This window comes from Trachymyrmex cornetzi, unplaced genomic scaffold (genome assembly GCF_001594075.2).
Source record: "Trachymyrmex cornetzi isolate Tcor2-1 unplaced genomic scaffold, Tcor1.1 scaffold37, whole genome shotgun sequence".
NCBI lineage: Eukaryota > Metazoa > Arthropoda > Insecta > Hymenoptera > Formicidae > Trachymyrmex > Trachymyrmex cornetzi.
In genome coordinates this window covers 647,106-661,944 of record NW_017298429.1, presented here as the reverse complement: position 1 = coordinate 661,944, position 14,839 = coordinate 647,106, and the positions used below count along the sequence as shown (strand labels likewise).

At 31.7% G+C, this 14,839-nt stretch overlaps 1 protein-coding gene across 3 annotated transcripts in view; it reads right to left on the bottom strand.

Annotated features, from left to right (window-relative positions):
• The window catches only part of sick (sickie), a 180,085-nt gene that overhangs the window by 65,777 nt on the left and 99,469 nt on the right, over nt 1–14,839 (bottom strand). For all 3 annotated transcript variants that reach the window (XM_018511347.1, XM_018511346.1, XM_018511348.1), the window contains one exon: nt 14,437–14,600. In XM_018511347.1, the coding sequence (XP_018366849.1) occupies nt 14,437–14,600 (164 nt within the window). The remainder of the gene's footprint in view (nt 1–14,436; nt 14,601–14,839) is intronic.

Genomic DNA, 14,839 nt, shown 5'->3' with positions numbered 1-14,839 from the left:
CCAACAGATAGATCACGTTATGTACCTTTATGCGTCACACAGATTATCTACTCTAAAGAATGTCTAAGAATATTCCACGATCTTTTTCAAAGAAGCATTTCTATTAAATAATAAATAAAAGCGTATATTAACAGCATGTTAGTGATAATGTATGTTACATTTGTGTTTAATAATTAAGCAATTAATAACAAAATAGAAATCTTCCTGAATGCGAGGACGAATATCTTTTTCTTCCTTTTTTCTTTTTTCTTCCAATAAATTCTTCCAAAAAATTAAACTAATTTTAGATATATAATTCAGAGTGTAATAGATTCGCCTCGCATAAGGATGTTAGTTAAGGAAAACCGAATTTTTATTATAAATTAAAACTCTCAACTATTACCTATTAAGATTAAACCTGTAGAGTGGGGAGTAGGGCTTACGCGGAGCCGTACTACCTTATCTTAAGGAACCAAGCGCGAGTAGAGGTTCTACCAAATTTTGAGGAGTGTTGATTGGTCCTGAAAAGACACTCCCATATTCATTTCCAAAATATAAAAGGAACTGCTAAAAGCAGTCGAAAGACAGTTAATTCTATTCTTCAATTCAATTCAGTCCAAGACAGTTAATTCTTTTATTCAGTTTAGTTCAGTTCAAGTCAGTCATTCTTTTATCCAAGACAGTTAATTCTTTTATTCAGTTTAGTTCAGTTCAAGTCAGTCATTCTTTTATTCAAGTCAGTTACATAGTCATACAGTTGATTCTTTTATTCAAGCCAGTATTTTATTCATTCTTACATACAGTTTTGATCAGAAATCAACTTGATCAAGGTGAGAACTATCCTCGCGCTTCCTCAGAAATACACTCCATATTTTCCTTTTTTTTTTTATTGTTCTGTTTCACTCTTATATTTTTCTTTTTATTATTAAACGAAAATATTGAATATATTAAATCTCGCTGAAACCTAAATCTCTGCTCTGCGTCTCACTCAATTACATTTAAGTACATATATATGAGTATCCGAGGGATTGTTGCGACTGTCGCTGCCAATAGCGTGGCCCCCATCTTATAGCACTTTCTCGGATATTCATAATTATCTCACATTCGGAGGATTGTTACGATGGTCGCTGCCAATAGCGTGGCCCCCGTCTTATAGCATTCTCAGGATATTCATAATTATCTCATATCCAGAAGACTGTTACGATTGTCGCTGCCAATAGCGCGGCCCCCGTCTTACAGCAGTTCTTCTTGAACATTAATAATTTTTGCATTATTTCCATGCCTACTAAAGGCGGACGAAGACAGCGAGAGAGAGGAGATTAAGATTTCAAATAAAATCAGTTCTCATTTCAAATCACGATACTTTCCCATATTTCGAAAAACTAGCGCAATTATTAAATCAAAAGAAACCAGTAGACTCACCCCGCGAACGCGTATATACTCTCAACCGATTAAAGATCAATCTTACGTTTCCGAATTACAAGAACATTCGAAAAGCCGATCCACGTAGATTCGCCTATAAGCTTCGTAATCTTTTTGGCACCGGATTCAAAATTACCCTTCCGAAAAACTATCCAATACTTCCCAGTGAACATTATTAACCGCACAACCTAATCTCCGATCTCCGAGTAAATTGCTTAAATGCATTGACTCAAAATACGGAGAAAATCTCAATTGCATTACGTAACATTGTAAAATATCTATATTAAGATCTTTCAAAAAAATTATATTTAACAGTATCAATATTTATTTTAATTTGTTCCAACCTTTTCTCTGTAAGAATTTTCGTAATAAGGAGGACGCAAAATATGTTGTATTGTAGCTTTCTGATAAATATTAATTATATTAATGTGATAAGAAGGTGTACAACTAATCTCATCGTACTTCAAGCAAAGCAAAAAAGTTATGTCTCTCTCTCTCTCTCTCTCTCTCTCTCTCTCTCTCTCTCTCTCTCTCTTCATAACAAGGATTAATGAAAAATAATGAAATTGGAAATCGTGATGGACATCGATGCAGGATAAGGCACGCGAGCGTAACGGTACGTCAGATGATGAAGCGCGATGATAAACGATGATGATCCCGAGGCCCGCAAGATATAATGTAGCACGTGTGTTGAACCCTCTTGTCCGTTTCAACGATCTGATCCTATTTTATTCCTCCCCCTGGCGATCATAAAAGGTGCATCGAATACATTTCAAGAAGGTTTGCCATTAACCGCACGATAACGGAATCACTTGTCGCTTCACGCTGGATTTGATTGATTCAGTTTGAGGAAAGTGATAGAATTTAATAGAAATTATTATATTTAAAAAAATCGATTATATTAATATATAGTTTATTTTATTAAATTATTTAACATATTTATTTTAATAACTAATGTTATATTAAAATATATATATGTTATATATTTGTATATTTACATAATAGAAATTTAGATTTTTTTGTTTAGCTTCAGTGGAAATAAAATTTCATTTTATATAAAAAATATATTAGTCAATATTAATACATTATAGTTAATACTTTATGTTAATTTATACAATCATTTAATTATCTACAATTATAAGTTTCTATATCGCGAAATTTTCTGGGGATTCTGTTTTTGGAGTTTATATTAGTTCCCTTATGAATTAAATGAACATGTGCGCCTCTCAGGGTCTCGACTCGAGGGTCTCGTTCGATAATGGCCGATGATCAGGAGGGGTAATAGCGACGACAATAGTGTAGAGATGCGTGGGATGAAACAGGACGGAGTTAATGTCGGTAACAGCTGTCGGTACCCGCGGAACAAATAAACAAGACACTCTCTTGAGCAAAGGATGTTGCTCTATCATTCGAATCGATGCCTAGCGTGTCGCCCGTCGGTCACTAGCAAAAAATTGTATGGGTCTTTTGTCTAGAGAGTAATAAGAAACAACATTGTAATAAGAAACATGATATACACACGCCGATCTCAAACTTTTATTATTAAAAGTACTTTTAAAATGATGATCAATATTTAACAGGAAAAATTGAAATATCTATGTCTAATAAACTAATAAAATAAAAAAAGTATGAGAAAATTACACTGTCCAAAATCATTTTACAACACGAATGTGAATACATTCGTTTTCTTATAATAACAATAATAATAACAACAATAATAATAATAATAAATAATAATGTGCCATTTCAATTGCAAGCATATTTGTAAAACTATGACCACTTTGGATCTTCATTGTAGTAAATGAAAGAAAGGGAATATCCGGTCTTTGTGATGACGAGGAAGTCCGGCAAACTACGTAGTGCATTGAAATAGCAAATGAATATCCCGCACAGTCGTGTTCCTCAAAAAAAGAAGAAACAAAAAAAATCCCTCTCCTGAAAGAGAAAGAAGTTTGTTTTATTTCAGGCTCGCTTTTTATCGTCGCGAACTTTCGAAGAAGGACGTTTTGCGAAGCCGTTGAATAAAAGTTTGGAGAGATCGATGGGAGCGAGAGCAAAGATCGAGAGTCCCAAGGGAGAAACAGATGGAAAAGGATTAGGAGTTGACGAAAGAGATCGATCGAGAGGAGTGCTCGAAAGCGAGCTTGGAAGCACTTTTACGCTAGCAATTTCACCTTTGATCAATTGCGACAAAGATGCTTCGAATGGCTGTACTTTGACGATCGCAAAGAAATCTCCAAAGAGTTTAGAGGTTCTTCGAATTCGATTGAAAGTCGATGATATTCGTTCGCTCGATTTGCGTTGTAATATATTACAAGATTGTGATTTTAGACGTCAAAAATTTAATAATATGATTTATAAAGAGTATTTCCTGTAATAATTTTTTAAAAAATTATATAATTGAAAAGAATTTCTATATTCAGTCAAAGTGGATTTTAATACTTAAATATTTCTGTGTGAATTTATATACATATTATACTATATTATAACATAATATAATATTTTTATATTCTATCCCTTTTTATATAGTAACATATACATATTATATTATAACATGTATATGTTACTATATAAAATATGTATAAAAGAAGATATATTTTTAAATCTTTTAAAATTTTTTTTACAGAAACACAAAAAGGGATAGAATATAAAAATATTATAAAATGGAAAAGTCTCGAAACAGATATTTCTAATATTGTTTCATGATATTTTGAAAACGTGAACACCGAACATGAACACAGTAAGGAGCGCATTTCTTCCTCACAAAGAGGCACTCATCAGCAGAATGGCGCGCAATCGACGTCATTTTTTTCCCCGCGTGGAACGAACGAACACCCCGTCGCGTCAGTCGGCTGTCTCGTTTCGCAGCCGAGCTTCACAGCACAAATTGCAATCTTCCCTTTTTTCTAGATTCCCTTATTTGTCCTGCCTGCTTGCTTCTCTCCTCCTATCCTTCCTGCATGCCTGTCTGTCTGCCGATTGCAGGACCCTCGTTCTCTTTTCAAGACAATCTTCCTCCTGAACTCTCTGTCATGTTCACGTGTCGTGTTTTTTCAGAATGTTCATTTCGAGAGAACAGGTGCAACCTTGTCAATAAAAATGAAAAAATACTATGCGACTGCAACTTATCGTGGGGGTGCACTCTCGCTTTCAATTCAAGATTTCATTACACATTATATTAAGAGGAGAAACCCGTCCGCAATAAGTAATAGTAGAAAAGGAGCACCTTCAAGCATATACTATGTTTTAAAATCATGAAATGTGCAGAATCTTATTAAAAAGAATTTAAAAAGCAAATATTATATATTATAAAAAACAAATAAAGGATATAAATAAAAAAATAATAGTTTTTTTAAGATTAATAAAAACTTGAAGCAATGTGATTGGTCATGTTGATATAAAAATACGATAGTAAAGAATAATTATAATTTTTTAATAAGAAATATTGAAAAATTGATTCAAAACTCGAGCTCTTTTTAAAATCGAGCGTCTGTCTTTGTTTAGGTACACATGAAAGCATTGCATGTCAAAGTGTATAATGGATAGGTAGGGTAAAATCAGGGATTATGGCATAGGCTACTAATATGGAATAGTGGCTTATTTTTTAAACAAAGCATTGCAATCTGGCGGCAATCGCTGAAAGTTATTGCAACTGTTACCAAACATGTCATAACAAGCAATGAACTCGGTTCGACCAACTGTTTTGCTACAATTAACATTTATTCATTTTCGTTACGTCAAAAGATTCGGCAGCTTTTTCTAAAAAGTGTTTTCACAAACTGAAGGTAAGTTTTTTTAATGCTTATATTGCACAGACGCTTTTAATAATGTTGCATGAACAATATTATGCTGATTAATTGCTATTCCAAACTTGTTTATTGCTACGGAAAGACTTTATTTGTCATATGACGACATGCAGGTAATGTGGAATACATCGAGGGTTGAGAATATGGAATAGATTCCATGCATGTTAGCAACTTATTCGTGATCAGATTAGATTAGATTAGGTTAGATCAGAGCATGTATTCTATATCAGCTTATTTGCGATTTTTTATTTATCCATGCGTAATAACGTTCGTAATGATGCTATTATATTTTCTGTCTCATTGTACAATATAAAAATTAAACAGTTTTCTATTTTTCTTGATCAGTTTATATAAATAAACAAATTTGGATTTCATTTATTGTATTATTTATTACTATGGTCAAAATTTTATCGGTATTCCATATTACATCCCATTTTTTAGACCCCCCCCATTTTCTCACTTTTGACTTTTTTGTTAATATTGACGTTGGACTTAAATTTTGGCGACTTTTATTTATTGGATGTTGTAGCTAACATATTCCTCAAGAGTTCTGTGTAAATTTAAAGTCTTCATATGCATTTATATCGGAGCAATGTTAATTTAAAAAAAAGCTATTCCATAACCCCTGCTTTTATCCTACATACATGTATGCAGGTATCTGCATTTAAAAAACAGCAGCCTGTATAAAAAAGAACAATCACTCGCTCGCTTTTATTGTTTGATTATTTATTGCAATTTACTTTAAAGTAATAGAATTCTGCTTTATTGATTCCATAAAATTGTTTAAACTTTGTTCATCAATATCTTCTCTACAAGTACAATACCTAAATTCTTAATGCCAAAAATAAATAGACCTACTATTTAAATTAAAAAATATGAAATTTACAAGGAATAATTTTTTAAGAATTAATATAATAATAAAATACAAAAATTATATAATATATATAATAAATAATACAAAAATAAACAAAATTAAAAATTAAAATTAAATTTTATAAGAATTAAAATTAAAAGATATTTGAATAATAATTAGTTCTTCCTCGGCTATATCATAGATCAAGATTAAATTTTTCTGAAATTAGTCTTGAGTCACTTACGCGAGTCCTGTAATTTCCAAGCCTAGTCGCGTTCGTGGTCACGGATCACATATGAATGCGACAGCCACAAATAACATGAGCGACAGTAGACGAACTGTCGAGAATTTGATAATGGAAATGCGTGGCAAGATATCGTCATCAGAAAAACCGCAGCAACATGGGAGAAAAGAGATAGGTACAAGAAGTATCTATCTGCATAAAAAGAGCCTGAACAGAGACAAACAAGAAACGAAAAGGAAAAGAGGAGGAAATAGGGAAAAAGCGAGACAAGAGAGAAAGGGAATATGTTAAAGATAACAGGTAAAACACGCAGCATCCATGTGACGGAGAGAAAAAAAGGATGAAAGGGAATACATAAGGGAAAATATGCAACATACATAGTATTCACGTGCATGTATAAGTAAGAGAAAGCAAGAGTGCAAAAGACAGAGTATACGAAAGAGAGATGTGGAAGAAACAGGAAAAAAGGGAAAAATATCAGAGATCAGGTTGAAAAGTATTCCAACCTCGCGAGTGTTTCTTTTCACTCACGTTATCGCAGCAAAGAGAAAAGAGAGTGACGTGCGATTAATAAAAATCCGCATCGCGAGCTATATCCCGAGGGATGTACATCGGTGCATATTTGTGTTTCTCATGGGAAATGTACCGCGTGGAGAAGCTTACAATATTTCTACATATTCTGGAAATATTGATATTTCGCTTTTGATAGATTGTGTTTCTGGCATTGATATTTCGGTCGTGATATAACCTGAACCTGATTTCATTCGACAGCATTAAATGGAATTGTTATATACATATATGATTTCACGTGTGTTACCTGTTATTTAAACATGCAGTTATTAAACATGCACTTTGAATATCATAATTTTTTTTAATAAATTAAGCAATTATAAATAAAATCTAGAATAAAATTTAGATAATATTTTTTTTGTAAAAAGAAATAACAATTCACAAATAAATAACATATAATATAATATCAATCTATGTAATAACAGTTTAAAAATTATAAACAAATTAAACAAATAGAAAAATATAAATCAATAGAAATTATTAATAAATCGACGAAAGAAGATTCAAGTTGTACGGAGATGAGGATTGTAAGAGGCAAGTTTAAAGTACAGCAGAGTTGAGAGATGAAAGTCCGGAGAGTACAAGAGCTTGAGAGGGTCGCAAGTATGATGTTGCGAAAGATCGAGAAAAAGCTGGTGGTGACGGTTGAAAATCGCCAAGGGGGTAGAAAACACTACTAGCATACAAAGAGCGAGTTTTCCAGCCCTGGAACAAAGCGGATTTCACCCCCATTTTATTCTGGCCCTAGCGACGAGGGATAAGGTAGAAATCGAATAGAAATGCCCTATACGTGAACGCGCTGTGTCTAGATAACACAGATTCACAAATATTTGTGCTCACGCATCACATTTTTTTTGAATGTATCTAAAATTAAAAATAAATATTATCATAGAGAGAAATAATACTTTTCGTTTTAGAATCAATTAAACATGTTTACTATTCTATATTCAAATTAATGCAATAGCGTTCAATGTGATATCACTTCATTATGTCTCTGTATATCTCGCATATCGATGATGAGGTTTCCCTATACGATGTATTATGCTTTGCAGCACCTTGCGTTACGTGTATACATATAATATCAGAATTGCCAATTTAGCATTGAACGTGTCTATATACTCCGTCCCACAATTTCCACGTATATTCCCTGGTAACTACTGAGAGAAGAACTGAATTATTCGAAACATATATAGAGAGAGAATTATAAGGAAAAATCATCAATAATGTTAACAGCGCGAAATAGAGATAATTAACATTATTGTAACATACAGATCTACATATTGTATTGTAATTCATTATTTTTGAATTTACTTTGTAAGAGTAAAAATATAACACGTAATAATTTTTAATTATATTTCACATATTTTCAACAATTATTTTGTGTTGCATTACAAAATTTGAAAAGTCTTTGAGAGCTGATAATTAAAAATAAATTTCTTATTTCTGACATAATTTCCAAAGTATAATTAAATTAAAATAATTTTAATATCTATCTTGTTATATACTAAATACATAGTTTGATTTAAAATATTTTTGTGATTTCACATCATATACGGTTTTTACTAATTTTATTTATTTCAATATTTTCTCGATCGATTCTATCAAAATATTGGAACATTTAGAAATTATCTAATTTAATGATAATTATATAGTCGAACGCTTATATTTTAAGGGACACGTTTTTTTTAAACAAAAATTGAAAGAATTAAATAAAAAAAAGAAGAAAAAGGAGGAAAAGAAAGGAGGCACGAGATCGAAGACCTTGCAAAGAAGAAGAACCGCCGCTTGTGCTAATAATAGCTGAGAGTTATTTATAATTTCAGATCATCTCGTCACGCCAATGATACACATACATAACTCACGGTAAAATGTAGCCAATATTTTTTGCGTCATATTTTTACTATGTAACTTTTCCTTTTTTTTTTTGCGTCATCACCGTCTTTCCTTGCCGCCTTCACAAACACATGTTTGAAATGAGTGTAGCGGGTTCATCGAGGGAGGCTAATTCTCGAAACCTGTACTGAACCGGTACCCGAATGTATAAGATAGTATTTTTAACTCGCGCGAGACCGAAGAAAGGCGAAAGGAAAAGAAAGATTTAAAGGTTTCTGAATGTCCATGTTCAGTGGTGCTCAAAAGATACATTAATTCAAATAAATCTCAAATACTAAAAATTTACTAACATAAAAAATAAATATATGAATATAGACATATCAAAATTAATAAAAAGAAAAAAATAAAGATAGTTTCGAAGGGCATGCATATAGATATTAAGCTATCGAATAGAAGGTTTTTATTATGATTTACAAATAAATTATAATAAAATAAAAATATTAAATATTTTTAAAATAGTAAAAACACAAAGGATTAAAAATAAATATGCATATCTGCAATATTTGGGCATATAAATTGTCAATTACGTAATTTCGATGATTCCTAAATATGAACATTGACATATCTTGAAAATTTCATTTCTTAAATGTTGTGCTAATACTAAATAATTTCAAAACAAAAACATGATTTTCTTTCTAGAACTGAGAATCCCTGTAGCGCTCTGATGTTTCGGGGTTAAAGACCGGGTGCAGCAGGTCTTACGTGTGCTCTGAGACTTCAATTTTCTCTCGCTGTTCCTCTCTCCTTTGCTACCTCTTCTCTTCATCGCCGATCTTTCTGCGCTTTCTCTTTCTCTCGAAAGCATCTCTTTCTTTTTTTTGTATACGAACGTACCCGTGGAACGAAAGATAGTTTATAACGGATCTGACGAATGGTCGAAAGAGTCAGTTTTTTTTCTCTCTTTTTCTTGTTTCTTCTTTTTATGTACCTTTACTTGTCTCTTTGGGAGGTTCCCGTGAGATTACTGTATTTAAGGTGATCTCACAACGCGCACATTTAAAACTAAATCTCGTTTACGAGTAAAGTTCAATAAATTCAAAGAATTTCAAGAAATTAATTTCTGTTCACATTTATTATTTATTAAAAATAAATACTATAAATATTACAAAAATAGTATCTATAAATTTATGAAATTTGTAATCTTATAAATATAAAATTTTAAATAAATGTAACTTTTTATTTCTTTTTGATATAGAAATTATAATGTGGAATTTTAATTGGTCATAATGCATCTGTTAATATTTTTTAAATGCAGTTTTTAATAGAGAAGTTTGGGACATTTTCCATTATACTGGAAATCTCTTCAGAAAATTCTACGGATTATATTAGTAGGGATTGAGTTAAGTTCGAAGCAGAAGGCCGAAGGAGGGAAAAGAGAGAGGAGAGAAAGAGATCGATATGTGTGCAGATGAATAAAGCGTAATTTTATCTAATTGAAACAAAGGTTACTTTATCTAATGGCTACAATATAATGAATACAAATGAATAATTAACTTTAACTTGAACAATATAACATGAACAGATTACCAGACGGGTTTTGGAAGCCTATGGTACTTCCACAAGTAATTTAAAACTAAATCTTGAAAAAATAATGCTATGTACTTTTGTTAAAGGAAATTCGTTTAATATTCTATACATTAATGTTCTCTTTCATAAATAAAAACTCATAAAAATAATGCTATAGGGTAAACTAGGGTATTATGGCCATACAGAAAAGATGGTCATAGGCCATAATTTCTCCAATAATTGATAAATAGTACATTTTTATAGTCATTCTTAAAAATAATCAATATTTACAGTAGTTCATATGAGTACACTGTTCAAAATAACAATATTATAAATATTATCTGATATTTTTTCTTTCGGCTATCTGCAAAGTTTTGCACGTGTCTGCAAAACTGTTATAATGTCTAATAAATTACAGTTAAGCTGCCATAATCAACATTACATACGCAATAAAAGTACGTAAATTGCAAAGTGACCTATAATTAATACTTTTATTTTCACTATTTATTTATAAATACTATGGCTCTATTTTTCTTAATATCATGGCCATCTTTTCCCTAAAAATCAGATAAGGTGGCCAATGCATACTTTGTAATATTTTGATAAAATTAAAGTTCTGTTGAGTATTTTCTCTTTAATTTCGATGGTATTAGTTACTTTAAGCTTCAGTGAAAGTAATATCCCAAATATTGTTAAAAAATGACAAAAATAAATGCATGTTTTTTGCATTTTAAAAAACTATGCCCATCATACCCAAATTTATCCTACGCTAAGCAGGATTATAAATTTATAAGAAAAACATTTTTCTAATTCATAATCACACATTATCGAAAGAAAAATAACGATACAATCCCTTTCAAAATCCTGACCTATAGGACGCCTAGAAAAGTTGTCGTCTAGGCTGTTATCTACGACAACGTGATGAATGATAGATAGTCAAATGGAAAAAAGAGCCTAAAATAATATCATGAACCATGATGAGAAAAGGGCGCCCCGTTTCGCTTATGCGTGGACGCACGTGCATTATGGCCGGTCGACTAGTTTGTGTAAGTACGACGTGGAAGTCTATTTCAAACGTAGGTAAACGCGTTCTGTATCCAGATACACAGACACGCATGCTTGATATCATCAGGATATATGGAGAATAGCGCGCGCGAGCGCGCGACAGAGAGAGAGAGAGAGAGAGAGAGAGAGAGAGAGAGAGAGAGAGAGAGAGAATGTACAGCATCCCTTCATAAAGCTACGCATCAGAGGTACCCAACCTTGTAGATAAATAAGTGATAGAAGCATACATTTTCTTCCTATTATCTAGCAGTTTTATTACAAGAAAAAATAATACAATTTTAAAAATCGAAAACGTTATATTAAAACCTATATATATACTGAAAAAAATATAGTCAATTTTAATAAATATTTATAGTTGAATACTGCCAAATAAATATTTATTAAATATAAAGATATATTTATTTGATACAAGAAATGTCAATTTGATTTAACAATCTTTTTTTTTACTGAACAAATATTTATTTACTGTAAGTAAATGTTTAGTTGGCAGTATTGAACTAAACATTTATTAAAATTGACTATATTTTTTTCTCAGTGTATACATGAATAAAATAGATAAGTAAAAATATTCAATTATTATTATTACTCTTATTATAAGCAACATATTTAATAAAAATATGTTGTATTCAATAAATTCAATATATATTATTTACCTACTTCAAGTGAGATATTTTTAAAATTTGTAAATAATATAGACAAATTTATAACAAATAAGTAACAATATTTATATATACATTATTTATATGTACATTGTTTAATATCTATGTATTATATATAAATTGCTTTGCTTTACTTTCACTTTCAAATTCTTAAACAAAAAGTCTTATATATTGTCATTATATGAATGAATCGATATGTAATGAACAACTTATTTCGTTCTTGTTGATCGCTGTAATAGCGAGCAAGTTCTCCGTAGTGGAAGAAAAGGAAATCTTAAAACGAGGACCGGTTAGCATTCGCATTTTTCGTAACAACCCGCTAAGCAATTGAACCAAAGAGCCGACTAAACGACTGTTGAGAGTACAGAAAAGGACTCGTGCATGCATTTTATCGCTCTCTTTCGAAGAGAGACCGGTCCTCTCTTTCACTTTCTTTTCCTTCACTTCCATTGTCCCGAGAAAAGGCTCGAAGTTGAGCACCCCTGTAAATCGGATGCTCGAGCACATCTGGCCCGTGGAAATGCGGGAGTTGAGAGTAAAGTATAAACTATGGGGTGCCACCCCATCTCGCAGGGGCGGGGAACACCCCCAGTGGGCTTCCTCCGCTTCCACCTCATTCCCTTCGTAGGTAATATTACTATACGTATGCGTAGCGCACATGCAATAGAAAGGATAGACGCATTCGTGAGAGAGAAAAGGGAGAGTAGACAAAGAAGATTATTCATCATTTTGGGAGAGACTAAGTGCAGCTAAATAAGATAGACATGGAAGAATTATGATAAGAGCAAATACTAATTTTTGGGAAAAGTGCTAAAATAAAAGTCGATGTCTATATATCGAATTTGTTGTCTAGATAAAAAATAACTTTAATTACAGAACACATATGATTATATTATTTTTCCATAATCACATTTCTCTCGACTGTAGTCTATAGATATTCATGAAAGAAAAAAGAGCATGAAAGGGATATAAAAATTAGATATATACATATATATATACATATTATATATATGTGCCTGTGTGTATGTGTATGTGTGTACACACGTATCAGAGGAGAAAAGTTTGCTTACACAGACACACGTGCGTACTAAATCAGAAATGAACGCATACAAGAACGCACATAAAAAAAGATACGATCGAATAAGCCACCATGTATATTCGCAGTAACGGAGAAGTCCTATGGAGATGAGTTTTCATGGTGGTCCAGGATCTCCTACGACAGCCAGAAATGTGCAAAGGGTTGCTAAAAGCTATTCACGGGGCTAATGGCTAATGGAGTGTTCTTAACGTGGGTGCACACCGCACCCTTTCGCCGTTCTTTAGGTCTCGAGAGAAATGCGACTTCAAAGAAAAAATTGCCTAATTGTTTAAAGCAAGGAAATCCTCCCATAATTCTGCGTATCTTCACAATCATCGGTCCAACCTCAAATCTACATTACTTCGAGTTAGCAGTCACAGTAATAATTAATCTACGGACTTCTTTTAAATTACAGACGGTTTTTAATTATAAACGTATCTCTTTTGATATATAAAAATAAAAAATTTAAAGTTTCCTAAAACACCTAGATTAATTCAGAAAATAATTAAAACGATCCTTGCAATAAAATTAAGGCGATAAAATGCTTTTTAAAAAATAAGAAAACCGACTGGGGATAATGTCATTCGACCATTAAAAGACCGATATGGTGAACAATATTCGCTTAGTAATAAATTTTTATTTGCAAAAATGTGGTGAATGTCCTCACGATTGCACCGGAAAATAAATAATAAATTTTGTGTTACCACAATTATTGGCTATTGTTAAAGTTAATAGTAACGTTTTTTAATATCATCTATCTCGTCCATTTTCCATTTTTATTCGTAGCACTTTTCGTCATTTATTTATCGTGCAAAAATAAATTTTAGATGAATAACGCGGGATGTCAGACTAATCGGACGTTTCTCTGGCAGTTCCCGGTGCAATACAATTTCCATTAAAATGTGCACACAATAACGAATTATTTTAAAAAATATAATTGGCTTTTAAGCAAAATAATTTTATATAAATTATTAATATAAATTAATATTTATATTTATATAAAATGCGTGTATATTAGAAGATATGTATGCATAATATAATATGTTATTGAAGAGAAACTTAATCAATTTATTTTGATAATTATAATAATTAAAATATGCTTTATTGTATTTTGTAGAATATAATCGATCTATAAAATATTATTTGAATACAAACTTTCTTGATCAGAAAATAGTAATTAGGACTTGAATTTATATTAGAATATAAAATTAATATAAAATATTATTATATTATATAATATTAAACATATATTTTTTGTCTACCTGTGATAAAGGTAGGGCTTTTATGCTTTTCTGTAAAATATGACGATGCTCAAAAAGTTTATAGTAAAGGGGTGAGAAAGATGAGTTGATGGAACTTACCGAGTTGTGATTGATGTGTTGGTGCCGGAGCCGGTCTGACTTTGTCCGGAGGGCATCTCCTGGTGGCGGCAACGGTCGCGGGCAGGGGTATGCTTGTGCCACCCCCAGGACCACCGCCAGCACCGCCAACTCCCGACGACTGTTTGTTATAGGGCGACGGCAATCTGAAATGAAAAGGGATTCTGTTGTCAGCTTGATGTTTCATGGATTTTTGATTTACAACATATATATCTTCGTGGAATATATATAAAGGAAATGTATAAGGGAACTTTTAAAATATTAACAAATTTTTCTGTTAAATAATTATAAGAAAATGCTTTTAGATAAGAAGAGACTTTTCATGTTCCCCTCCCTACGAACAGTTTCGGTGGTTGCCGTTTGTCTCCGTGATCATTACGAGTTG